The following is a 26,035-nucleotide window of genomic DNA, read 5'->3' on the forward strand; positions in this document are numbered from 1 at the left end:
TGATATTGAGTAAGAACATGTTTTTATGAACCACACAGCTTCCGGTCTTCCTCGACCCGACCGGAGAAAAAGACGTGCTGCAGGCACGAAACACATTACCAGTAGAAATACATTGCTTTTAAAATCGTGCTGTGCAACACGAAAAAAAGGGGAAAATCGTGTTGGTGAACACGAATCAATAGATTAAAAATCGTGTTGGTGAACACGAAATGCCATGAGACTGGGTTGGATTATCTCACTCACTCACACAGACGCTCACACAGACAAACTTTCTGTCACCCACCAGCTCCAGCGTTGGCGGCGGCGGGGGCGGACGTGGCGGCGGCACCACCTTCAGCAGCGGCTGCAGGGGCCTCAGGGGCAGGGGCAGGTGTAGAAAAGGCATCTGAGGTTCATCCAAACCCCATCAGAGGACAGAGATGCCCACAGAGACAGAAACAGATGAAGAAGTGAAGATGAAAAGAGAAAAAAGCTTAGAAAATATTGTTGAGTATCTGTTAAAAATGGTAATTTGCAGCATTGATATCAGACATTAATGACTGACAGATGAATAGACAAATGGGAATACAGACAGGAGGCACTACAGTAACTATTCATCTACTGCACAAGGTACTAAGCCTGAAGACCTACAAGTGTTTCAGTCGCCAACTGTAGCTGTAGCCATGTGACACAGTTTGATAGAATTGCTTTTCACTGAGGTCAAAGAAAAGCATGTCTGCCTATCAAACAAGACGCATGTGGAGAATGACTTTTGCAGTATGTTAAAAGCCGAAGGTGAGTGTGTTGCTATACATAAATAAATAATGCAGAAATGGGGAGTATTTGTACGGGATTGTTGTATTATATTATGTAGGTGCAAGTGATTGTCTCCTTCTTAACATTGTATTTCATATGTGCCCCAAAGTGCTCATATTAACAAAAAATAAGGATTAGCATTAGGAAAAAAATTGTAAAAAGGAGCATTTTTAAATAAATAGTTTCGTTAATTAAATAACATATTTAATGAATTGTTTAATTTATATATATTACAAAATGTATTGATTTGAATATTTGATAGTTATTTGTTGATTTCAAATAAAGGCATTCTAGGCATGTGAAGCTGAATTGATGGAGGTCACTGTTTTTTTAGAATTTTGTTAGCAGAATTCAGACAATATAATTGATAAATCAGCATATTTCTACATTTTGTGTATGTTTGAGCATGCAGTCGTCATAATTTGTGTGATGGTTTTAAGGTTGAGCTTCCCAGAGTGATTCTTTCTTAGAGAATTTTCTGGAAGCTCACTGACCTCCCAAAAGATCCATATTTGCGGCGCCAGTGGAGGTGGCAGCTGCTGTGCTAGTGGGAGGAGCTAGAGAGACTCCAGGTTCTGCGGCTGCAGGGGTGGGCGTTGCTGCTGTAGTGGAGGGGGCGGGCTCTGCCGTGAGGGTGGGTTCAGATAGCAAGGAATCGCCCATTTCTGCGAGTACCAACCGGGTGTTTGAAATTCCCAAAGAAATGTACCAAAATAAACCCCAAAAGAGCAACCAAAATAACCAGTGGAGTTACCGTTACAACAGTGAACAAAAGTAAGCCAAAACAAAAGTCCAAATCAAATTAAAGCCAATTAAGAAGTTTAGGAATTGTCCAAGCAAAGCAAAATCCAAACGTTAACCAAATTATAGTCAAATTATCCAACACCATCCGGTCATAACCAACAAACAAAAAACAACCAAAATAGCCCCCGTTGTTAACCAAAAACAGACAATGGAGTATGTGGAGGGAAAGGAGAGAGGAAGAGAGAAACAAAGACACTACTCAGACTAAAGAAAACAGCTTGAGGACACAAACAGGGAGGTAACCATGTGACATTTGTACATTTACAGTCTATCTACATTTGATTTGGATTAAAACCCTGATATTACAGGTTGCCTCAATGTCAGATAAGGGTTCAAAGAGAAAGTCACTGACATTTTGGCGTCCTGGAGGATGTTTAAATCTACACTTGTCTAGACTAGAAGTGAAGTGAAAGCAGAGTGAAACTCACCTGATCCAAGAAGATCTATGGAAGCAGAAAACAAAGGAAAATACATGTTTTTTGACAGTTCACTAAAAGAAAGTATATGATTTAAATGCCAGCCTCATTTACTGTAAATGCTTTAATGTGGATTATTTCTGATGAACCAGCAGCTGACAGGAAGGAGGATACTTACCTCCCCAAGATGTGGGGGCAGCTGATGATGCTCCTGTGGGACCGGAGGAGGACAGAGGATCCAGGTCCAACAAGGAGCTGGAGGAGGCAGAAACAAAAAGCAAACAACATTAGATTCACCATCATTCGCAGAAGGTAATTATTTTACATTTGGCCATTGTATAAAGTAACTATTGATGTTATCAGTGATAGCCACAACACTGAAAAAAGGTACTTTAAAAGCCCTTAGCAGGAACTGCAGCTTTGGCTGATGCCAGATACAAAAGCAAACAATCAATAGGTTTTCAAGATACTTCACTTAAAACTAAAAATGTTGACTGGTTGTGCTCAAGGAAAAGTCAGAGGAAACTTAAGTCAACAGGATTCATCCTCTGGGAACCATGAAAACCGTCCATCTAATAGTTGTTGAGGTATATTTACTCGGGAGGTTAACCAACAGCCATAATGCTAGCATGGGTAAAAATAAGATTGGTACGTCCAGGAAGTTTTTATGGGTTGTCAAATACTTAAACTATATCATCAAAAATATATAAAATAACAATTGCTGCCAAATGAGCTCTTTATGGCAGAATTAGGTTATAATTTCTAAGCATTGAAATCTCAATGAGCCAACCCTCCAATTAACCCTCTTATTAGAACTAGAGCTTTGTTTGCTTGGTATTTGCCACAATATATTACAATTTAGTTATATGTTGTGTCTGATTTTGGAAGCTTCCTATTGGACGCGTGCCTACACAGGGAAAGATCCTACTCCTCATTGTGCCTTTCTGCAGGGTTTAACAAGGTTGCAAAGAACATTTAGTGCCAAATGAATGATATAAAGGCAGTGAAGAGAGAGAAGGTCACAGAGTTTACACTCACTCTTCAGCTGGCTCAGCAGGAGCAGCAGCAGCAGCAGTGGCAACCTCCCCAGGAGGAGGCTGCAGTGTGGGAACAGATTTGGCTGGAGTTGATGTTGGAGAAACGTTGTTTGTCGGAGACCCCTGGAGGATAGACGAGAAGAAGAAAAGCATTTGTAGTGGTGCATCAGACTGGAAGAGCTCAATAAAGACATAGACCGTTATGAATGTGCATCTTACCTTTGTTGGAGACCTGAAAGAGTGGAAGAGTGGAACACATATTAGTTCTCTTGCATGGAATTGACAGATCCCTTGGACATAGACTACATTTGTTAATTGGTCTTTTTTTAAAGAAAGAAACCCACCAAGAACAAATATGAAAGACAAACAAATCAAATGTGATCATATGAAGGTTACATTTCCAAAGCAAAACATTCTATGTCCAATTGTTCAAATTGCTCTCGTTTTGTCTATTAACATTTTACATTTTGTGAAATATACGGATGCACATCGCATGTCAGGATGTGATTATACACATGACGTGACCTACTGTGTATCATGTTATTCTCACATGTTATCACACCACATTTCAACATTTTAACCTAGCTAGCTATGGGTTATGTTTCTGTCAACATGAAGATGTACTTCACATCTGATTCATGTGTTAGTGTATCTGGTGGTGGTGGGGAGGGGGTCAGGGGTACACTAAATAACATCTACACAGTTTTCTAATAAGTTAGTAAACTCCAAACAAAACACAGTATATGCTCACCCTTCACTGGTGATTCCAAATGAACATAAAGGGGGATAAAAGAGAGGAAGGATTCAAGGAAATGATAGGAATAAAACACTTGTTTAGGCCTGTTACTACCAACATTTCCTTCATGAAAAACAAATAGGAATTTACTCAGATCTTTTGTCATTGTCATCCTAATTCTCCTGATCTAGCTTCACACTGAAAAGAAGAAACACTCAATCTGACAACGACTTACCCCTTCTTTCCACCCTTCACATCCTCCAGGCCGTTCATGTGTGTTTCCAGACTCTCCAGGATACTGCTGGGAGCCTGAGAACAAAATTGAGAGTGAAGCAATCAATTATCATCATTTCCACTTCTCTCCTAAATTGCAATGTCAGGCTCTGCGAGAAACAAAAAGTTGTTAAATTGAGAGAAGGGTAGACAGCGCTTTAGAAAATCCCACTGCAATACCCATGCATGTATAAACACACACGCGCCATATGATTGTCAGAAATGCAATTAGAATTAACATGCTGACACTACATCCTGTAAACAGGCACTCAGCCAGGGCACCCCTTGTTTCTGTGGTTACCGGGTCCTCGGGGGGTGTAAAAGGACAGTCTTCGTCGTCAGAGTCTGCTAGATCCACCACTACGCCAGGGTGGAGGCACTGGGGTGGGGAGATTTATTGCAGATAAGTCTCGGGTGTTTATGTATGTGTGTATGCATACTTGGACACAATCCAGGAATAAAATAAACCTCAGAGAAATGCTGAATGTCTTTAATCTGACTACAGCTGCAGCACATACAGTACAGCATAAGGTTGTGTGAGTCAGATGCAAAACAAGACGATGAGTTTCACTGTGGGATAATGTGGCATTTCTTTCTTTTGTTTTTAGGATCCAGAACAGTGAAACTTGAAAAAAAAATTCACTGAGTTTGTGTTGAATTTAACTAAAGACTACAGTAGGCTATGTAAGGTATACAGTTAAACAACCACCAGCTGGTACTGTCATAATAAATGCAGATGAGAATCAAAACGGTCGACAAAGTGGAAGTCTTTTCTGTGATTTGGTAGTTTAATAAAATAAAGAAATAGACACCTTATGACAGATTTCTGTATTAAAAGGCAGAAGTTGCACAACCTTGCGGGAAAATTATAAATAGAAGACTATATTTTTCAACTCATTGAGTGGATATCTGTTCTTACACACTGCTCTCACTTATGGTTTAGCCTGTTTCATAGTTGTAATAGAATGGTAGTGTTGTAGCAGAACGGAGCGCATACTTTGCAGTTAATATCCAAGAGGCACGATATGCTTTACTTACGTAGTTGATGTCAGGAATGTCGTTTTTCTCAACTCCCACTGTCTGTTAAAGGAAAAAGTGTTACAACATTGCATTCTCATGTTGCTATGTTTTATTATGAAGGTGGACGGTTGGTCCCTTACCTCAGCCATCTTCATGAATTCCCCAATCTTTGTCACCCTGGTCAGAAACCTCTTGTAGATCTCCAAGGCCTCCTTACAGTCACTCTTCTTCATCTTGAAGTATTTCTCTACGTACGGGAACAACAGGTTACGATTAATTACGATTACACTGTGAAGACCACTGAGACAAATGTCCTTGGGTTTCGTGAAAGGCGCTATATAAATTGAAATTATTATTATTATTATTATTAAATGTAACATTTGTGATATTGGGCTATATAAATAAACATTGATTGATTGATTGATTGAATTGTGTGTTTTCGTATTTGAAATGCCAAAGTGAAGATACCCATGGACTACGGACCTAGTAGGTTGATGACTCCGTCATTGTAGGACGCAAACAGTTTGACCAGGTCCTTGAAGAGAAGCAGGAATGCACCATTGATGATCCCATTGTTCAGCTCCTTGGGATGAATCTGAGAGAAGAGGACATGTGAGAATTGGAAGACTTTGGAAATCCTCTGTCTTATGTTGCTGCTCAGCGCTGTCGAACAAGTGCAAGTATCAAGCCGAATAGGGACTCACATCGAACTCCAGGAGTGTGTCAATCTGAGTCTGCAGAACAGGCATGCCTTTCAACAGCTTCTCAGTGGTCATGGTCCTCATCACGCCCTCAGCACTAGAAGAATACAACAGAGCGTTAGATGCTCACAGGGATGACAACTGCAATAGGATATAGCTCATAGTGTAAACATACAAAGTGTAGGCATGAGAAAGAAAGGCCTATGACCACCAACTCTCGGACCACCATGATTAACGTACCCCTTCTTGACTCTGGTGAAATCAAAAGCCATCTGGCGGTAGGCGAAGGCTTTCTCGTTCAGGTATCGGCCGTACCGTCTGATGAATGTAGACATGTCATAGCCTAAACAGAAAATGTATGTCAGATAGCAGGCAGGGTTCGTTACCTCCGCCAAGAGAGTTATGTTCTCAGCTTGGTTAGTCTGTTGGCGGAGACCAAAGTGCCATGAAGGTATGAGACTTGACGGAAGGGTGTATAGTTAACCGAAGAAGTACCCATTTAATTTGGGATCTGATCCAAATGCTGGGGCTGATGCTCAAATTATGTTTCACTTTCATTAATATAGAGAGTTATGGAATGGCCTTGGCAGAGGACTGCACTTTGAGTGCCCTCTAAGGCTGGTTACTTTTGCTTTTTATATTAGGAAACAATCTGCAAAGTCATAAATGGTTCTGCTCACTGTACTCGAAGGGATCTTTGTCCGAAAGGGACAATGTTTTCTACAAATGGACTGAACAGTGGCTTCTTCCAGCCGGAAAATAAGACTTTTTGAGAGCATGGGAACAGAAAATATGGGAAAAGAAGAAGAAGAAGAAGAAGAAGAAGAAGAAGAAGAAGAAGAAGAAGAAGAAGAAGAAGAAGAAGAAGAAGAAGAAGAAGAAGAAGAAGAAGAAGAAGAAGAAGAAGAAGAAGAAGAAGAAGAAGAAGAAGAAGAAGAAGAAGAAGAAGAAGAAGAAGAAGAATCACTTCAACTAATATTTTCAAAAGAAAACCATAAAAAGGGATGCTCCTTAAAATAATTGGCTAAAACGCAACTCCAAACGTTTCCCAAATATCATGAATTCAAGCTAAAAGATCTGATTTGCCGTTAGTTTCAACCATTATTTCATCCATATAAGTGCTGGGTAACACTTATCTAACAAAAAGCTGAGAGAAATACCACACACTGCTGTCTTGTTAACCATTTTCTTTTTTCTTCTTTATCCCACACGGACAAGACAACATTTCAATCATATAAGTACGTATTTATATAAACCAAGTCTATCAGTATTATCTTTAGCTAATGTAAATTGGTTTAGATTCATTTGTCTTACATATTTCCCAAGTCAATATCAACAGTCCCTGAAACATTAGACAGAGTTTTCATGCATGTGTGGATGTGCATGAGTGTGTGAACAATTACATGTGTGTGTAATCATGTCCCTCCTATGTATTTGCCAGATGGCTCTCTTTGTTTATTTTTTCTCCAGACACTGTGATATTGTTCTTACCGTGAGAGCCAGTTTTGTCGATGAAATTGCTGAGGTTGAACAGGGAGGTCCTGGAAGCCAAGTACTGAATGAACCTCTGAGGGAGAGAAAGGTAAACAATCAACAGTCGCTATAGTAATCAAGAGCAATGGGGGGAGGAAATTAAGTTAAAGTTAAGGGAAGCCTCTAGAGGTAAGTAGACTGTAACTAAATCCACATTAGAACATTTATTTTACAAAATATGCAAATGAGGCAATTCCCATACATTTGATACATTAAGGTTTTTACAGATGCAATATCTTCGTATCACTCCAATAATCAGGAAATACTGTCAACAGCTATGTGTTCAGGTATTTCTATGAATCAGGCTGAATAATGGACGAACCCCTGGAGAATTCTACATTTCTGAGTATGAGAAGAATTCTTAGAACTGTACATTAATGAAGGCCTATTATACAATTCCATCCAGTTTGCACTACACTACAGATAGCAATGTACTGTATCTCATAGATATCACTTTAAAACCTTCCAAGTCAATTACTTACAATTGTTTTTTTATTACAAGTGTTGAAGAAATCCACAGTTGCAAATAGACAAATAGAATATACACATACATTTGATTTTGTTGTCCTCTCCATTGGTCTAAAAGAGACATGTTAAAGAAGCCAAATAGACCAAACTCTCAAAAGTAAGACAACAATGTATTTGTGTGTAGTATCTCGCTACAACCAAACAATTGAATAAAAAAAAAATATTTCACTCAATCACATAGCAGCCTGTGTAGACAAACATTCAATGGATGACTGCTAATACACTTAACCCACAGGACTGGTTTAATGTTTTCAAGGAATTATGTTTAAAACCTTTTTTTTGCCTAGCGTCCATCAGCACCACAAACCCTTAAAGCACTCGGAAGACTCTTCAAAGTGCTCAGATGTTAATTATCGAGGCCATTCCTATACATTTGGATAATTTAGCAATTCTATGCAGTCCTTTTTATCATTCATTTTCCTCCATAACCCTAACAATATGATATGTGTATCTTATATATCTGAATACAACTAGATTCAGGCTTGAACCGAACATCTCCACATGTCAATGGTCTCATCCACTAACCTCGTTGCCGTGGACACACATGTGATGGCTGGTGACGAGGGCCTTGAAGACCACCACCCAGCTGGCATTGGTGGCTCGCTCAAACAGTGTGTCCGCCATCTGAGGGATGTTCACGTTGGTGGTGTTGGTGGCTGACACCAGGTCTGCAACACAGCCACAGAGAAAACATTATCATTAATGGAATCATGTGGAATTTGGTGGTCTGATATTTAGCTTTTTTGGTTTCCTATAAGGGGACATCTAAGGAGGAAAGACACGGTTAGTTTAGTCTCAGACAAATGCTTCCATCATTTGAGAGACTTGGATTCAACTTTGATTAAGTGGGCAGGCTAAGTGTTCGCTGCAGAGCTGCCTCAGACACCCACTAGAATAAGCTAGGAGGAAGACCGGATGTACAATACCAAATTATATCAGAACTCTCTCTCTCTCTCACACACACACACACACACACACACACACACACACACACACACGCACATGCACACGCACATGCACACGCACACACACACACACACACACACACACACACACACACACACACACACACACACACACACACACACACACACATACTGACAACGCAGGAATACTGAAAAGAGCTTAGTCAGCCAAACTTCGAGTTCAGACAGGGCTCTAACATTAAGAGTCCAAGGTATTGCATCAGCACAGGGTGTGAATATATAATGAGGCTAGTGAAATGCATCTAATTTCTCACACACATGCAATAATCTCTTCCTGCTCTCTAGCATAAAGAAGTGTCATTTTCTTCTGGTCAATAAGCAATTGCTACCTAAAACACTTCGTCATTTTTTATCATTTTAACATTTTTATGAATAACATGCTTCCAAAAATGGCTTAATTTAAACATAATATTATTAAATATTTACAAAAAAATTCCGAATTGTCAGAAAATAGTTAAATTCCAAGAAATTTATGAAATTATCAATTGCCATCAAAGATTGTAAAGAAAAAATAATCTCACATTTGATGTATTCCCCATCAGATGTGAGAGTTTCTTCTTAGATAAAGGGAGATAGGGAGGCAGACAGATGGCCGCAGAAACAGTCATGCAAATATAAAAAGAGAGTGAGAGCATTTGGTCTGGCAGAGGAGGTAACACTTTGAAAAAAAAAAGGATAGATGATATTTCTCTAGAGGAGTATATTGCAGAATGATTACCAATCATGCAGCACTACATCATGTTTGACATATTGACATGAAAATATACAGAGCCACATATTGTATTTGGTGAGGGCACAGATAAAGATCAGAATAACAATATCCTCTAAAAGTGCATTTTTGTTGTTGTTCCCCTGCCATTGACATCGAAGCAACAAGGGCAGGGCTGAGTGTCTCCATACAGAGTGCCAGAGAGAGACGCAGGAAATATTGGCAAGCTGCTCTGATAATGGAAGGAGAGGAAGGCCGTTATATTGAACAGGGCCTTGGCCTCGCCTTGAGTCGTATATGCCAACCTGTAGGCCATAAATAAATCAAGATATGGGAAGGAAGGAGGAGAAGCAGCAGGGAGTCTGTTGGGAAGCGCTAATGTAGACACGGAAAGGCTGTTCAAGTTCATACCAGGCTGGACAGAGGGGCTGGGGGTTAGGGTGGTTGGTGGGGTGGGGGCTTGTAAACAGATTATTACTAATCACTGGCCCTGGTCTCACTGCCCATCCCCCGTACAGCACACATACATACACCTGACTTTACACTAAACAGTTGTACACCATGCTAACACTTCTTTTGACACCAGTGCTGTCAGTCAGTGCAATGATTTATGTTTCTAGCACAAGATGGAACAGACAATATCAGCTTGAAGATACACCCACATACAGTAAGAGCTTTGTTTCCATCCTGACTCTACTTGGATGTTTCCATTTCCTTTCTGTCCCTTGTTTATCCTCACTTCTACACGACAAAGCTGAATACTACAGTGCCCTGCAGGCAGAGACGAGGTCCTCAATGGCTGAAATGTGATTATGTAACATTAGCATGTCCCTGGCACGGCTACAAGTTAGTATTTATACTAGCACGATAAACACAGCGTTATCCGCAACCATTTTAAGACTTTCAGCTCAGTATCAGAGGTGGTGGAAGTATTAAGTAAAGGAATATCACAGTAAACATAAGTAACGTTTAAGTAAAAGATATTACTAACTTGAAAACACAAGATTATAAACTTAAAATATACTCCATTTCTAAATAATCTATCTCTGGGTTAAAATTAGTGATGCAATCATTTAAGGTGGCGCTAATTGTACTTTATATACTGCTTGGCAGGTACTAATACATTTTCATTTATTAGATTTATATTTATTTATAATCTATATCTGCAGTTGCTAAAACTGTCAAATAATTGTGGAGAGGTTATAGTAATATTTAGTAGAATTACAAAAAGTATAAAGTAGCATAAAATGAAAATACATATTACTTTGGTACATTCCACCACTGTTGATAATACTAAAGAATTGATGTATATAGATACACATATCTATATATATATATCTATATATAGATATATATATATATATAGATATTTGTTTACTGTTAACATGTTAACAGGCCATATCATAGGTTATAATCCCTGCTCTCTGTTTATTATCTTATAAACACACATTGACTTGTGTGTGTGTGTGTGTGTGTGTGTGTGTGTGTGTGTGTGTGTGTGTGTGTGTGTGTGTGTGTGTGTGTGTGTGTGTGTGTGTGTGTGTGTGTGTGTGTGTGTGTGTGTGTGTGTGTGTGTGTGTGTGTGTGTGTGTGTGTGTGTGTGTGTGTGTGTGTGTGTGTGTGTGTGTGTGTGTGTGTGTGTGTGTGTGTGTGTGTGTGTGTGTGTGTGTGTGTGTGTGTCTAATGAGGATTGGCTGAGCTAAATAAAGACTATAGACGGTAATCCACGGGCCACAGGAGAGCTCTAAGAATGAACTGAGGTGTCAAACTACTGTGTAGTCAGATGCCATCCTTTAAATAGTTTTCTCGATCCAACACTCTCACAGGTGTAGATTTGTACGCTACAACTGTTAATCTTGCCTTTAAAAGATTATGACAAAGCGTGTTGTGGGATTGGTAGTGCATTACTATACTTGTGAAGATGAAGCCCATTTCATACTCAAAAGTCAGAGACTTGAATACAATAAAACCACTAAATATAGTTCAATATAGGGGGTGGTTTCAGAGAGAGATATAGGGGATACAGCCAACAGCCTGTTAGCTTAGCATTACCACTGAAAACACGTGGGAAACAGCTAGCCTAGCTCTGTCTGAAGATAACAACATTCAAGAAGCCTGACAGCAAGACCTCAGGACGTTACTTACACCTAACGGCCTGTAGAAGAGCAGCTTGTCCTTTTTACACTTCAGTTTTTGAGAGATAGAACTCTTAATTAGTGATCTTTAGAGGTCCTGCAGGTGCTCGCTAGATTTATTTTACTCTGCAAAAAACAGCTACTTCTACATCAACAACAGTACTATAGATGTATTTAAATGATTGCCCTTGGTGTTGAGATGAATCCTCTCTTTTAGTTGACCTTGCTTGGACCACGTGTTCTCTAGAAATGTGTAACAAATTCCTCCAGTGACTCTTTTTACTACATCTACTAGTATACAACTAAATGATCAGGAATATGAAATTCATAATTGTGAAACATAACACTCATTTAACACCTGGGTTTCATTCCCTGCACTGAAATCAAATGTAGACATCGAAGACAAAAGAAAAGAATACATTTGCTCTTCAGAGGAAAATCCTACATATATATGATCTTTTTGCTTTTTGTAGTTAGGCCCCTGTTACAGCCTCATTCAGAACAACTTCTCAGGCCCTTCATTGCTAAGGCAACACATCTCCTCAACCCCTAATGTTTCCAAGTGCTAATATGGTAAGCTTTACAGCGGCAAAGAAAAACAAAACTACCAACAAAACAGGACTCACTGCATTTCGTTTTCCACAGTAACTCATTCCAATGTTCACCATATGCTAATGGCAGTAAGAACTGCAAAGAACTTCAACTATGGTAATGCCAAAACAGAAACCTTTACTTCTTCCTGTTTGACCGCACCATTTTCAAACTTCCTTTGTAGAATAATTACACCTGGTGGAAGACAGAATTGCAGTAAAAGCAAGGTTTTTATACAGAACACATCTAAATGCTGAAGGTGTCAGATTCGTACAGCTATTACATCGTGTATCAACATGTACGTCATAGTGATGAAGCAAATAGTCAATTGCCACTTTGACATTTAAGGTAAGTGTTCTACTTAAAATGCAAATGTGTTATAATATATGTTAAGTGTATGTGTTGTCTCCTGAGTTCTGTAGTGCCCGGAGTCTGTCTTTTTATTTGTTTCCCTCCCAAACCCCATCCCCTCAGGAAGCCTTTGCCTCCTGTCAGGTCATCATTGTAAATAAGAATTTGTTCTTAATTGATTTCCCTGGATAAATAAAGGTTCTACTACTACTAAGTGTTTATTTTACTGAAAGATTACAGATACGTTCAGTTTATTGGTTCAAGTTAAAGACATACTGAATGCACTCTACAGATGACAACCTGTCATTTGTCTTCTTCCTCCTCACAATCGCCCTCTGTCATTAGAGTGCCATCCCCTGACACTCTCAATCTGTTGCCATGGCAACTGCCCTGCACCACCACCGCCACCAACACACCAACCCCAAGGGTCACTGACTGTGTCACGGTGACAAAGGACTAAATATGACCTGTCAGCTTTAATATTTATCTCTCATCAAATACACCATCAATTAAACACAGTGAAAGATGATTATTTAGGCGGCCTTTACTTATTGTCAATGATCACTTTGCAGTTATTTCCCTTTTTTTAGTCTCAACTACACCAAGACATAAATTAATCAACGATGAGTTTTTTGAGGTTAGGAATTTCCTCCTGCCAAGACACACATGCAAGAGAAGCACAGTGGCCTACATACAAGAAGCGTGTGTAGCTTGAATGGATACAGCATAACCTCAAAGACAAAATAAATGATGTATCAATAGTCTACAAATTCCATTTAGAATTAACCCATAATTGTTTAGTTAATAAATGCAGAGAATAATAAAAAATGTGCACCACAGTTTCTGTGCAAGGTCATGTGTTTAAAAGCAGGAAATCCTAAAAGTTGAGAGGCTGAAAACGTGTGTTTTCTGACATTTTTATATTATTAATTGCTTAAGCGATTAATCAACAAAGCCTATCAAAATAGTCATACTTTTCTGTCAATAGATAATAAAATAGATTTGTTGTCTAGTCATTTATTTATTCATTTATTATGTGTAATGTATTACATTTGCTCTAGATTAAAGTGTGTGCGGTACCAAGAGGTTTAGAGAGGCTATCTCTCCTGCAGCTGGACAGAGAGATCATGTGCACTAGTCTCTGAAGACAAAAGTTAAAGACACAAAAAAGACAGACATAGACACATCAAAAAAGCTAAAAAGCAATGATCTCTGGTGCTTTGCTAGCATTAGTATTGTCAACTTTGGCTGTGTAAATAATGCAAGGCAGTCATTGGCTGATTAATAAATAATTCAGCAGAGTAGCGGATCACAAGATATAAGGTCCAAGACACAGGACCAGAGCTGGCCAGCCACAGACAGACTTAAAAAGGAAAAAAGGCACAGAGCGCTAACCAGCCGTTATCTGTATGCAGCGCCACGCCACTGCTTTGGTCTGACTCACTATGTGTAGTAGATGACAGTAATTCATCACGATTTGCCATAAGGTGGCTCCTGCTGTCAACTGGAGATGTGTCAATAAAGCTGTGAGGTTTGATAATTGTATTCAGCTGTGACATGGCTCTTCATTGACCTGAACTTACTGATAGACAAATTGATGTCTTTGCATGATGTTTAGACAGCATTAGCTTGATATAAAATGTTATTTTAGTATGTGTGACACTTCATTCACCATCCAGACATGCAGCCTGACAAAGCTTCAGTCCTGCAGCAGCAGCAGCAGAGAAGGGAAATACAATTGTATTTTTCTGAGGATGACATGTCAGTCTGCCTTAAAATATGACCTTTTCTCCCTCTCCCTTTCTCAGGGGCTGTCACAAAGGGTCACCAGAGGGGTCATCACCATCGTGGCTGCATCAATTCATTATGGCACCACACCCATTAAAGGCAAGGTGATTAAGAAATGGCTGGTGGTGATCATTCTGGCATGAGGTCTCAATGGATATGTGTGCAGCCTAGGCCCATCTAAGGCCAGCTCTTACAATATGAACGGAGAAGAAGGACTACACTTACACTCCAGGTGCTTTTTCTTGGGCGCCATCACTTCATGAGTGGTGGCTTTGCAGACAGCCCGGGCCATATCCGATCCCGTTAGCTGGTATTGCGCAGCGGCGATGCGATCCGTGAGCGTTTGCCCCGACATTTTCTCTGCGTTGAATCGACCACCTCAGGAATGTGTTTCACCTCGGGACGATGAATAAATGAATGAATATCACCCGGCTGCTTCCCGGTGGTTCAGTGAGCGGATCCCGTGCGTTCCTCTTCCCCGAAGGATAGGCCTGTGACCTTCTGTGTGGGCGGAAAAAAAAGCACACCAAATGAGCTCAAACCCCCTAACATTAACGCTATTTTTGCATCAAACCGTGTGATCACGTCTGTAATATGCGCGATGACATGGGTAGACTTACGCAAGGTTGTGAATTCCCCACGGCTCGTACCGTTAGGCTCCGACCGTTTACTTCAGCACCTTGGACAGCTATAACCACTCGGTTATACCCAACCGAGAATAAAATCTATATTATTACCCCGCAGCAATTTATTAAAAAGAAGAAAATAGGCCAATGAAAAACGCAGGTGAAAGCGAGGCTCCTATAAAATATGCTTGAAAAATGACGGACTGTAAATCAACACTCCATAGGTCGGTCAAATATCCCGTATGAGGGGTTGGCTGTCTTCCTCCCTGCAAGAAAAAACGCTTTCAAAATAAGAGAATTTCCTCCTCAGTGATTATTTTCCGTTCAGCTCAGAAATGCCGCTTCAGATGATCCTCTCTTCAGATCGTAGGAAAAATGCGCACCGCTCCCCGTTGGTGTCGCCAACACTGCGCAGCGCACGATGCTCAGGAAGAGGAAGGGAATTTCCTTTTTTCTCCTTCCCCCCTTGTCAATTTTTTATTTATTTGGCCTTTCTATACGTCCATCTTCTAGACTCTCCTCCCCCAGCGGGTACTTGGACAGGGTTGGATGACACACGTCGCATCACACGTCTCTTAAAGGGGAGTAAGGAACTCATATCACTATGCGCCAAAGGGTTAATATGTGCTGCTGCATGTATGCATCAAACAGGTTTTCACACAGGACATACAGAGTGAAAGATGATTGAAGTGAAACATGGCTGCTAGATATATATATAAGCATACCCTCTATTTCCCCAAAAATATAGGGCAATTTTGGATTTATGGTTATCATCTAAGCTTGATCCAGGTTTTAAATTGGCCAAAAATACTAATATAATACAAGACAAGAACAAACATCGTGGAGTAATTTCTCTCCAGCGGTCGAATATGTGTTACCATGCAGGGTATAAAAACAACGTCTCAATGTTTATCTTCGAGATATTCAGCTTACTGGTCTAACCGGAAATGCAATGAGAACAAATCAGGCTTTTATTTATTTAAAGACCATGCAACAAATAAACTGAATAACATCTAATTGCATAGATATTTGGCTTGATTGTGGTGTTTAGGGCGTCCCTGCATAATCATTAAAGTAATATAATCATGGCTGTGATGGGAGAGATTCATGCGTGGAGAAAAGGCACGTCCTGCGTAATTACGTCTGTGACGTATGCGGAACTGTAGCCACGTCGTCAATGGGAGGAACCGGAAAAACAGGAAGCGTTGACTACACCAGACTTTAGTGCTGATTGTACAGAAAACAAAACAGTAAGTGAATTTAAAACAACATTACGTGATTACGTGTATGAATTAGGTTTGTTTGGTACGTTTAATGCTGAATGAACTTGATTTTTTTGCTGCGTATTGACGTATTTTCAGCTAGTAAATGTAAGTCTAAGGAAGTTGCTCTGTCATTTCAATAGATGTGATTCATTTTATTGAGTTTATCTGTTTAGTAGGCGACATACTGCCGCTGCAATAAGTGCAAACTTTGCCCTCTTCTTGTCCTTTGACATTCAATATAAAAACTGTCTAGCTGTTGTCTTCAAAAGAGCGTTTAGCCTGAAATAAGACATGTTTACAATGTTTTAATATATCATGTATCATTGAAAAAGCCCCAAAGCTTTCTCAGTATATGGAATAGTTCAAATCTCTCATCCTCAACCAGCTACAACCTCAAAATGTGTATGTATGCAGCAGTAATATTAGTGTTAAGTAATAATAAGCCTCTTATCTGCTGATATTACTATGACTGGAATCATTCTGTTGGAAAACAACAAGATTATTTCTTTAAATGTTAATGTTGATATGTCACATACATGTTGGTGATATTGCCTGTGTTCTTTCAATTGAGTTAACATTTGATTGATTTTGTTTGACTTTTCATTGTTGTAATGGACCTAAATACTTTGTCTATCACTCCAATGTCTGCTGTTTATGTTTTTCAAATGTTTTTCAGTGATGTCCGAGTTTCAGGAAGTATCAAAGCAGTCCGGTGTTCACCCAAAGCCTGCAGGGTTGGTTTTGCAGTATGGCACCGCAGGTTTCAGGACCAACGCAAAACTGCTGGACCACATCATGTTCAGGATGGGACTGCTGGCAACCCTCCGCTCCAAAACAACCAAAGCCACCATCGGAGTCATGGTCACTGCATCACACAACCCTGAGGTGAAAAAAACTTCCTAATGTCTCCTTGCATCTTGTTATAAATCTATGATTTAGTTCATATTCTGTGTGGATATTTTAGATAACTGGTTTTTTCTTCCTGTCATACTATTTATTTTATCTCATAATATTGTTTTCTTTTTATGTTCTTAATAACAAATGACAGTTTCCACTGCTCCCTTTCCTTGGCCTTTCATGGGATTCTACCAGTTTAAACAATTTCTTTAATAACATCATATTAATAACCTTCCCTTCCAACTTCTCTCTTGATATCTATGTAGGAGGACAACGGGGTGAAGCTTGTTGACCCCATGGGGGAGATGGTTTCGCCGACATGGGAGGTCTACGCCACCCAGCTGGCCAACGCTGAGCAGGAGGATTTGCTGGCGGCGCTGAAGGATATCATAGAGAAAGAGGCCGTAAACATGAGCCAGGAGGCTAAGGTGTTTGTGGGCAAAGACACCAGGTATTTAAAGTGATGTCATCTCTAATTTGGATTTCTTAGATGGAAAGATGCACATTGAAGCACAGAAAGATACACATAGATGCACTTGTAGCAGACCTTTTATGCCTTTTACTATTCACTCGTTCTTTCTGTGGCCGCAAATGCTCTTACTGTACATAACCTTTTATCATGTTATGTGTTTTTCAAACAATAGAGGCAGCAGTGCCCGCCTTTCACAGGCAGTATTGGATGGAGTATCTGCACTCGGGGGTCACAGCAAAGGTGGGGTTAAAAAAACATCTATACTCCTTATATTTAACTCATTAGTTTACCTTCTTAGTTTTATTATTCCTCTACCGTTTGTCTTATCTTGCACTTTATCTCACTCTTTCTTTCGATCCCATCAGACTATGGTTTGGTGACGACCCCACAGCTCCACTACATGGTTTGCTGTCAGAACACGCAGGGGAAATACGGAGAAGCCACAGTGGAAGGATACTATAAGAAACTCTGCCAAGCTTTCATTAAGCTCTCAAAGAATGTAAGAAACCAGGGTGTGTCCTGTGTTGCTGTGACTTCACTCAAGCTTTTAATTACACCTATCCATCAAGGAATAACTCCTTTCTCCTTCCCCCCTTTTGCTCCCCTCTCTTGCAGGCGTCCAACTGCACAGACGACCAGAAGCACCTCTCTGTGGATGGCGCTAATGGCATTGGGGCCCTAAAGGTGCGCGAGATGGAGAGTCACCTGAAAAAGGAGCTGCATATATCGCTGTTCAACGATGGCAGTGAAGGAAAGCTCAACCACCAGTGTGGGGCGGACTTTGTCAAAGTGCAGCAAAAACCTCCAACAGGTAGAGCCGTGCTTTTAAGACTTTCAGATTTTTGATGTGACGCAAATTAAAATGATTTGTATTAAAAGAAAAATACTTTTTTAATATACACATACATACAGTGACAACAAAACAGTTAATGAAATGCTTCCGTCTTATCTCATGTGAAATCACAGATGCATTATCTGACCACAAGATGGAGACAGTTAATCAGCAAACTGCCTTAGAAATGTCTACGTGTTGGTCTTACACTTACTAATTTGACATCCGTTAACATTGATGTGTCCTTTTTTTTAAGTAGCCATGTGTCAAATAAATGTATAGCCCCAAGATAAACCTAGGTGCTGTTTTTTATGGCCTTCTTCCCGCTTGCGCCTTTCCTTCTATTTCTCTGTAAAGGCATGGAGATCAGCCCGGGGGAGCGCTGCTGTTCCTTTGACGGTGACGCTGACCGAATCGTTTACTACTACTCTGACTCTGAAGGGACATTTCACCTGCTGGATGGAGACAAAGTCGCTACACTCATCAGCACTTTCCTTAAAGAGCTGCTCACATCGGTAAACTCTAAAGTACAAACACGGCGACAACAAGCACGCACATAAACCTGCAGTCAACTGTTTTCATTCTGTTGCTACAGGCCGGTTTAGACTTGAAGATAGCAGTGGTGCAAACTGCTTATGCCAACGGGAGCTCCACAAACTATTTGGAAAACACTATGAAGGTGAGAAAACTCAATTGCGTTCCTTTCTTTCTTTTTGTGTTTTCGATACGTAGAAGCTCACACGTTTGCATTACATTTAGGTGACAGTGAGGTGTACTAAAACTGGAGTGAAGCACCTTCATCATGCAGCCCAGGAGTTTGATATTGGGGTGTACTTCGAGGCCAACGGTCATGGAACTGTGAGTAGATCCGACACACTTGAACAGATCCCATGAAGCACTGAAAAGCTGCTATTTTCTCTCATTGTCATGGCATATCAGGTGTTATTTAAAATGTGTTGAGGTGTGTCATGCTGTGTTTGTGTTGCGTTCAGGTGTTGTTCAGTAAGGCAGCTGAAGAAAAGATCCAGCAGCTCGCTGAGAACTCCAGCCTCATCGACGAGAAGAAGAGAGCGGCTCTCCTGCTGCAGAACACGATCAACGTCATCAACCAGGTGGACACTTACACATGTAACTGTACATAACACATCTTTGTCACACTCACTCTCAGGTCTAATGTGTCATTTTGTGTTTTTCTATCTTTTAAAGACCGTAGGCGATGCCATTTCTGACATGCTGCTGATCGAAGCTATATTAGCCATTAAGGGTATGACTATCCATCAGTGGGACGCCATCTACACTGACCTGCCAAACCGGCAGCTCAAAGTCAAGGTACTCATTACTTAATGTGTCATAATGTTTTATAATGTTGATAGTCATATCTGCTGGTCGTGTGTTTGTCTCGTCAACATGCAAGGTCTGCTACAAAACAGGTCTTGGAATTACTTGTAGTTGAATGGCTATAATAAATGTAAAAAATGAAATAAGTCACTATTACTCGATTACGTTTTCTCATCAACAATTCTTTTCAAAAATCCTAATTATTTTTGAGCCCTTCACTTTCACCATGAAACCGTTTTTGTCGGCAGCAAAGGACTTCCATTTGATAAACCTGTGACTGCAGTTACCCTAGTTCTGGAAATGTTTCAGTGTCTCGCTTTCAGTAACACTTTCAAAGTCTTCAGGAAAGCAGATTTGTTTCTGGTGTGTCCTATTTTAATATCTCGTTATTTTGTAAAAATACATTTACTCCTTACACGAATATAGTGTACATAAGCAGTTATAGTAAGGTGAATCTGTTTTCTGTAGGTGTCCGACCGTAGGGTGATAGACACAACGGACGCAGAGAGGCGGGCGGTGAGTCCAGCCGGACTGCAGGAGGCCATCGACACTTTAGTGAAGAAATACCGAAAGGCCCGCTCCTTTGTGAGACCCTCCGGCACCGAGGACGTGGTGAGAGTTTACGCGGAGGCAGAAACACAGGTGAGAAATCTTTAGTGTTCCCCTTGTGGACTTTTTCCTGCCCCCTTTTTGGCTTCTATTCTCTGATACATATTTGTGTTTTTTTTTATTTTTTTTTATTTTGATATACTTTATTAATCCCCGTGGGGAAATTGTTTCTCTGCACTTTTAGGACAGCGCTGATGACCTGGCACATGAAGTCAGCCTTGCTGTTTATCGTCTCGCTGGGGGAGTGGGGGGTGAACCCAAACCATTGCACTAGAAACACAAACACACAACATTGACAAATCAATCGGTGCTTTTCGAGTGCAATCACCATTTACAACATCATTCCCTAAAGTGGTTCTCAAAAGAACTTCTTTAAGGTGAGGAATTAAATTATTTTGTACTTTTAATTGCACTTGTAATTGTAATTGTACTTTATTCAATTTCTTTGTATTTGTCTGTTGTCTTTAAGATCACACAGGTGGAAACAATACGTTTTTTTTCTCACTGTAAGTAACGCTATTAAACAGTCTACTATCTGCCGGGAAATGACGGATTTCTATGTCGCATAAATAAGCTATTTCACTGTTATATGTCATAATTAAAACATAAATTGTCTTCACACACTAACTCAGAATATTAACTTTCAATTATCATGTAACTTCCTACTAAATGTAACCTTTTAACGGATACTGTATTCATTTTATTTTCTATTGAAATCATACATGAGGGGAGTAAAAGCAATTGTGGTTCTTCCGTTGGAAATCTTTTGCTACTTTGGTTTAAATAAATAATGGAAAAGAAAAAAAGTGTAAGTGTCTCATTGGATTCAAATGAAAACCACAGTTTTGATTGCTTGCTGTTTATTTTGTTACTTTGAAAGACACGTCTACGACACGCAGCAGGATTCAAAAGAGCATTAAAAGGCAGTTATGAGCAGGCAGAGCAGAGTGACAGAACAGAGTGTAGCCTTCCCATGTGAAGGCTCCATGTAGGACAAACACAATCTTCAAATAGACCTGTGCCGCTTTAGTAAGATATTTGTTTTCTCTTTAGGTCAATCATGAATTCTAGCATTTCTAAAGCATTGAAAAGGCCTGAATAACAACATGGCGAACAGGAGATAGTTAGCAGAGGTTGTTAGTTAGATTTGGTGTTCATTAACGTTTTCTTTATTCTTCTGTCTCGTCCGCTGCTCCAGAAATGATGAAGGTGCGCTCCTGGGTGTCGCTCTCATAAGTGTCCCCATCTGTCTTAACTGATCTGGGAAAAAAGGGGACATTTTTTCCGTATCAGTATGAGATTCTGATTTATAGCTTATTTCGTATGTTAGACAATAGACAATGGGCCTCATGCAGAAAGCGAGATAAGACATTTTATTGACATCCTTTCTTATTTTTACTTAGGAAATACAACATTGTACAAGTGGATGCGGGCACTCTTATCAGGAAAGAAAAACCTAATGCTTTCACGGTCCACCAAAAGGAAAGCATAGGAGTTTTAAATTTGAGGAACATAATAAAAGTAATATCATTATCAAATATTACATGTTAGGAAGTAATTATAATGATTGGATAATGAATTTCTATTTGCGCTATGATCCCAATAAAGATATGAAAACCCTCGAAAGAGGATATTGCATGCGTTCAGCTTCTGAACGGCTTACACTCTGCTCCTAGATGCTTATTGATTTGACTTGAGTTCTGAAAAATCGCGTGTTAAAGTTGATTTAACAGTACAGTACCTCTATAACATTACGTCCGAAGTTCTTTTTCTTACAGCCTTGTTCTTGTGCCATCCCTCTATTTGTTGGGTATGTGCGAGAGTATTATAAGTATCAGGTAAGATTCAAGTATATCGCTACATAAGGCCCATTCTATACCAGAGGCACCCTCTACCTGATGAGGAGAGTCTTCCTCTCAGTGGTCTCAGTCGCCTGACCCCCCTCAGTCCCGTTTGTCAGGGCGTCAGATGAGGCCGTCTCCCCCCGGCCGGCACCAGGAGCATTCTCCCCCCCAGTACTGCTCATGCCATCTGGGTTTCCATCTAGCATTGAAGTGGCAGCAGAGACTGAAGCTGAAGTAGCATTCATGCTAACACCACAGGTGAGATGATGGCCTCCAGGTAGAGACAGTTGTGGGACCATGGTGCTCAGACGGCTGTCTTCACCCTCGATCAGAGTCCTGAAACAAAATAACAGTGAGTGAAGTCTGAATAAACGCTGCGTACAAAACGATATACTTTCTACTGACCAAACAGGTTTACATACTGCGGAAATAGCATGAGTTTGTGTTTTGTTCACCTGTAGGTGGTAATCTCAACCTCCAGAGCCATCTTCATGTTCAGCAGGTCCTGGTATTCCCGCAGCAGCATCGCAATCTTCTCTTTAGTTACTCTCAAATCCAGCTTAATCGCCTCTATGCGCGCCTGTTGGAAAACGATACATCAGAATGTCTTCGTTTTAATGGTGTTTTGGGTCAGAAAGGGTATTTTATATCCATTTCAAATATCTCATGTATTATAGAATAACATAATGTCAGACACCTCCAAGTCCTCCACCTCCTTCTTGTATTGTAATGCTGAATCACGAATCTGAGCCTTCAAATACTCATTCTTCGTCGCCAATGCCTCCAATTCACGTTCCTTGTTGAGAACCTATACACACACACACACACACACACACACACAGCGGTTTAATGCTAGGAATGAGTAGGAAAAGAACAGGAACAGGAAATCATACTAACATCCTTCTTGTAGCCTGCGACTTCCTCTCTTAGACTTCGAGTCTTAAGGGCGTGTTTGGATGAGGCGCTGTTCAGGTCCTCAAACTTTGACCTGTACCAAGACTCCATTTCCTGGAGAAGAACAAATATAAAAGGTTTCAAAAGATTATTAATGCCGAGTAAGGCCTTGGAATAGTATTTCTCGAATGTTCTATATAACCTGACACGGTTTATTCATGTTGTTGATCTATTGTGGCAGACTACCTCTAGGTTTTTGGCCGCAATACTTTCATACTGAGACTGAATCTGTCTGAGAGCAGAGGAGAGGTCGGGGAGGCCGAAGGACACTTCCACCGTGGAGGTTGCTCCACATATCAGCTGCATCAGCTCATCAATTTCCTTTGGGTGGATCAAAAACATCATGAGTTAGAAAAATAGCAATACATAACCCCACCTATAAAGATAACTTCAATTGGATGGCCGAAACTGCCATGTCGTATTGACAATATATAAAAGTAAGATCTCTATTGAGCCAAAAGGATGCTGCAAAGTTTGTTTATAACTACACTTGTACTCATGTTAACGCTCTATTTACTGGCCCACCATAAGCAGCCATTGCAAAACGGCAGAGTATTGGGAATATTGCTGGCCGGATTTTAACAAAAAACTCCAATATAACTCATGGCATGCTGTTTGAGGCAACCGACACGGTCTTCCTGCGTCCTTTCGAAGTATGTCGTGGTTTTTAAGCTACTAAATGGCTAATTTGATAATATAAAACTAAGATAGGGTTAAAAACGTAACCATTTATTTATGTGTTCAAGGAAGGTCCACTACACCACATGCTAGTCACAGGTGTCCCCCTCACACCATGCTGGTAATTGCCAAGACTGCATTTACTCACTCGATCCAACATGTCATCCCAAAGTACAACATGTCATTGCAGTAATTACCAGCCAATTAAAACATTAATTGTAAAATGACAGGCATGCCAGCCACTGACTCATATACATGGTATGCAGTGTGGCCGGTGAGGCAATACATTACCTCCTTATGAACTCTCTCCAGGAAGGCCCGCTGGACCTCAAGGTTTTCCAGATGTTTCTCCAACACAATCCGTGCTGTAGTTGCTTTATCCACATCCTAGGACATTTAACAGCATGTAGTTTGAATTGTTTTTCGTGAAATATACAGTATCTATCTTGTGAATATATTTCTTCTAAGATTTTATCTGCTTCTTACCGGACGGAGATTCTCAATATCCTGCTCCGTCTTTTTACGGGCATCAACAGCCTTGTAGTATTTGGCCTTCAATATGTCGAACTGGCCAAACATCGCCTCCTTGGCTTCCAAAGACATATCCTGTACAGATATACAATGATAAAACAGTTTTTAAATCAAAGAAATGCAGTAGAATAAAGGAGCACACGTGTTGGTTGATTCTGACCATGACTGGCTTCTATAGTAGTCACAACAAAGTGTGATATACATATGTTGCAGCCATGAGAGATGACCTCCCTCACCCTCTGGACTCTCATTCTCTCTGCATCCCTGAGGAGTTCCTTCAGCTGAGTCTCGTACAGCTTCCTTACGCCTGATGGTCTTTCATGGTGGTTCTTCAGGGACTCAATCTCTGCCTCCAGCAGCTTGTTATCTGACTCCAGGTTTCGCACCTACACAAATAAATAAAGGAGAAACACATTTACCTACTGATAACATGTTGAAAGCACAACAAAAACATAATTACATGATGTGTTTCTATGCATCTTACTATTTGTCCTAATGTTTTGCGTCGGAACAATTGAAGAAAAGGTTGTCAAATTGTCAAGAAATTCAAATGACAAGGATGTGTGTGACATTACAGAGCAGTACATCATCAAGTGTGAAAATGCTCTTGCCTTTTCAATATACGCTGCTAGGCGGTCGTTGAGGACAACCATCTCCTGCCTCTCGGTGGTGCGAGTCGCCATGAAGGCCTGGTTCTCTACCGCAGCAGCATCCAGGTCCAGTTGTTTCCCGAGCCCCATGGACATCCCGAGGCACAGAGTTATCATACTCTCACTGCTGTGGAGGCAGAGGGTTTCCAGTAGATTCATTCAAGTTTTCATTTGATGGATGTTTTTATTTAACTGTATCATTTAAACCTGTTCGATGCTTATTATGCACTCACACGGCAACATCTGTATCTCTCAATAAAGCTGCATTGGTGGTACACTAGACACTTTTTAAGTTAATGGCAATTAACATTATGACCAGTGCTGGCGAGTAACTATAGGCACATTTAATGTAACATGTTAAGTATTTGTATTATACTTGAGTATTTCTACATTTCAAACACAAGTATTTCACTTTTATCCCACTACATGGATTTGCTTTTAATTATATTGCAAATAAAAGTTATCAATACAGTATATAATCAGTTAATTAATTGTATTTTTGTATTCTGTATAAGACAATATTGATCCCTTGGTGAAAGTTACAAGCGTACAAGCAGTATAGTAAGAAATAAGCCCCACATATGTTAAAATACAGTATGAATATTTCTGATATTGAACATTCCGCCATTTTCCTGAATGTACATTTAGTAGGCTATATGCTTATGCTAATACATAGGATATATATAAACACCTGAGTAATAATGTCACCCCTGCAAGGCACTCACCTGCTCATGGCAGACTTGTTGGAGATGGCCCTGCGCCCCATTGACCCGGCACTCCGGGTGTAGCTGGTCGACCTGTGGCGGGACTCCCTGCGGGTGGGAGAGGGACTGGACACCCGCAACTTGTAGGCAGGTGGTGCGGCAAAGGCCCCCTCGAACTGCCGGCGGTATGAAGACATCCTGTCTGGACTGCGGCTCATGTTGACGCTCATGT

At 40.3% G+C, this 26,035-nt stretch overlaps 3 protein-coding genes across 5 annotated transcripts in view; 1 reads left to right on the forward strand and 2 right to left on the reverse strand.

The window, feature by feature from the left end:
* LOC117440331 (clathrin coat assembly protein AP180-like) overlaps positions 1-15,547 on the reverse strand; it is a 28,414-nt gene extending 12,867 nt beyond the window's left edge. The window contains exons 1-17 of the mRNA XM_071201949.1: positions 15,024-15,547; positions 14,629-14,904; positions 8,369-8,511; positions 7,274-7,349; positions 6,023-6,125; positions 5,786-5,879; positions 5,565-5,676; positions 5,222-5,328; positions 5,100-5,141; positions 4,024-4,097; positions 3,804-3,809; positions 3,272-3,284; positions 3,054-3,175; positions 2,194-2,270; positions 2,028-2,042; positions 1,290-1,460; positions 284-385 (exon numbers count right to left, since the gene is read on the reverse strand). Coding sequence (XP_071058050.1) covers positions 284-385; positions 1,290-1,460; positions 2,028-2,042; positions 2,194-2,270; positions 3,054-3,175; positions 3,272-3,284; positions 3,804-3,809; positions 4,024-4,097; positions 5,100-5,141; positions 5,222-5,328; positions 5,565-5,676; positions 5,786-5,879; positions 6,023-6,125; positions 7,274-7,349; positions 8,369-8,511; positions 14,629-14,758 — 1,387 coding nt within the window. The 5' untranslated portion in view covers positions 14,759-14,904; positions 15,024-15,547. The remainder of the gene's footprint in view (positions 1-283; positions 386-1,289; positions 1,461-2,027; positions 2,043-2,193; positions 2,271-3,053; positions 3,176-3,271; positions 3,285-3,803; positions 3,810-4,023; positions 4,098-5,099; positions 5,142-5,221; positions 5,329-5,564; positions 5,677-5,785; positions 5,880-6,022; positions 6,126-7,273; positions 7,350-8,368; positions 8,512-14,628; positions 14,905-15,023) is intronic.
* A 628-nt stretch (positions 15,548-16,175) lies between these two features.
* Positions 16,176-21,240, forward strand: pgm3 (phosphoglucomutase 3). 3 transcript variants are annotated; one of them, XR_004551198.2, is made up of 14 exons: positions 16,313-16,399; positions 16,971-17,179; positions 17,458-17,642; positions 17,836-17,903; positions 18,029-18,162; positions 18,279-18,474; positions 18,853-19,010; positions 19,091-19,174; positions 19,255-19,353; positions 19,488-19,607; positions 19,702-19,824; positions 20,302-20,475; positions 20,627-20,819; positions 20,912-21,240. XR_004551198.2 is itself a non-coding variant. In XM_034075966.1 (13 exons), coding segments are annotated over exons 1-13 (1,641 nt in total). In that variant the 5' UTR covers positions 16,176-16,278; the 3' UTR covers positions 20,717-21,240. The 3 variants fall into 3 exon arrangements, 2 of the variants coding, with proteins under 2 accessions (XP_033931857.1, XP_033931854.1); XM_034075966.1 differs by lacking the exon at positions 16,313-16,399 and adding an exon at positions 16,176-16,279 and having other exon boundaries at positions 20,627-21,240; XM_034075963.2 differs by having other exon boundaries at positions 20,627-21,240.
* Positions 21,241-21,285: 45 nt separating this feature from the next.
* On the reverse strand, positions 21,286-26,021 carry ngs (notochord granular surface). The gene is made up of 11 exons (XM_034076394.1): positions 25,825-26,021; positions 25,061-25,226; positions 24,686-24,835; positions 24,405-24,524; positions 24,210-24,305; positions 23,427-23,561; positions 23,184-23,294; positions 22,984-23,094; positions 22,742-22,866; positions 22,338-22,622; positions 21,286-21,702 (listed from the first exon to the last, which is right to left on the reverse strand). The coding sequence occupies exons 1-11, from the start codon at positions 26,019-26,021 to the stop codon at positions 21,612-21,614; spliced, it is 1,587 nt and encodes a 528-aa protein (XP_033932285.1). The 3' UTR covers positions 21,286-21,611.
* Between the last annotated feature and the right edge of the window lie 14 nt (positions 26,022-26,035).

The sequence above is a fragment of the Pseudochaenichthys georgianus genome, chromosome 24 (assembly GCF_902827115.2).
Source record: "Pseudochaenichthys georgianus chromosome 24, fPseGeo1.2, whole genome shotgun sequence".
Taxonomy (NCBI): Eukaryota; Metazoa; Chordata; class Actinopteri; order Perciformes; family Channichthyidae; genus Pseudochaenichthys; species Pseudochaenichthys georgianus.

Excerpts from the sequence above, each read along its gene's own strand:
- ngs (XM_034076394.1), bottom strand. The coding sequence starts at position 26,021 with ATGAGCCGCAGTCCAGACAGGATGTCTTCATACCGCCGGCAGTTCGAG. Across the intron at positions 24,525-24,685 it reads AGAGAATGAGAGTCCAGAGG|GATATGTCTTTGGAAGCCAA; the intron begins GTGAGGGAGGTC and ends ATATCTGTACAG. Across the intron at positions 22,623-22,741 it reads GTTGAGATTACCACCTACAG|GACTCTGATCGAGGGTGAAG; the intron begins GTGAACAAAACA and ends ATTTTGTTTCAG.
- pgm3 (XM_034075963.2), top strand. The coding sequence starts at position 16,351 with ATGAACTTGATTTTTTTGCTGCGTATTGACGTATTTTCAGCTAGTAAA. Across the intron at positions 17,904-18,028 it reads ACTCGGGGGTCACAGCAAAG|ACTATGGTTTGGTGACGACC; the intron begins GTGGGGTTAAAA and ends CGATCCCATCAG. Across the intron at positions 18,475-18,852 it reads GCAGCAAAAACCTCCAACAG|GCATGGAGATCAGCCCGGGG; the intron begins GTAGAGCCGTGC and ends TTCTCTGTAAAG.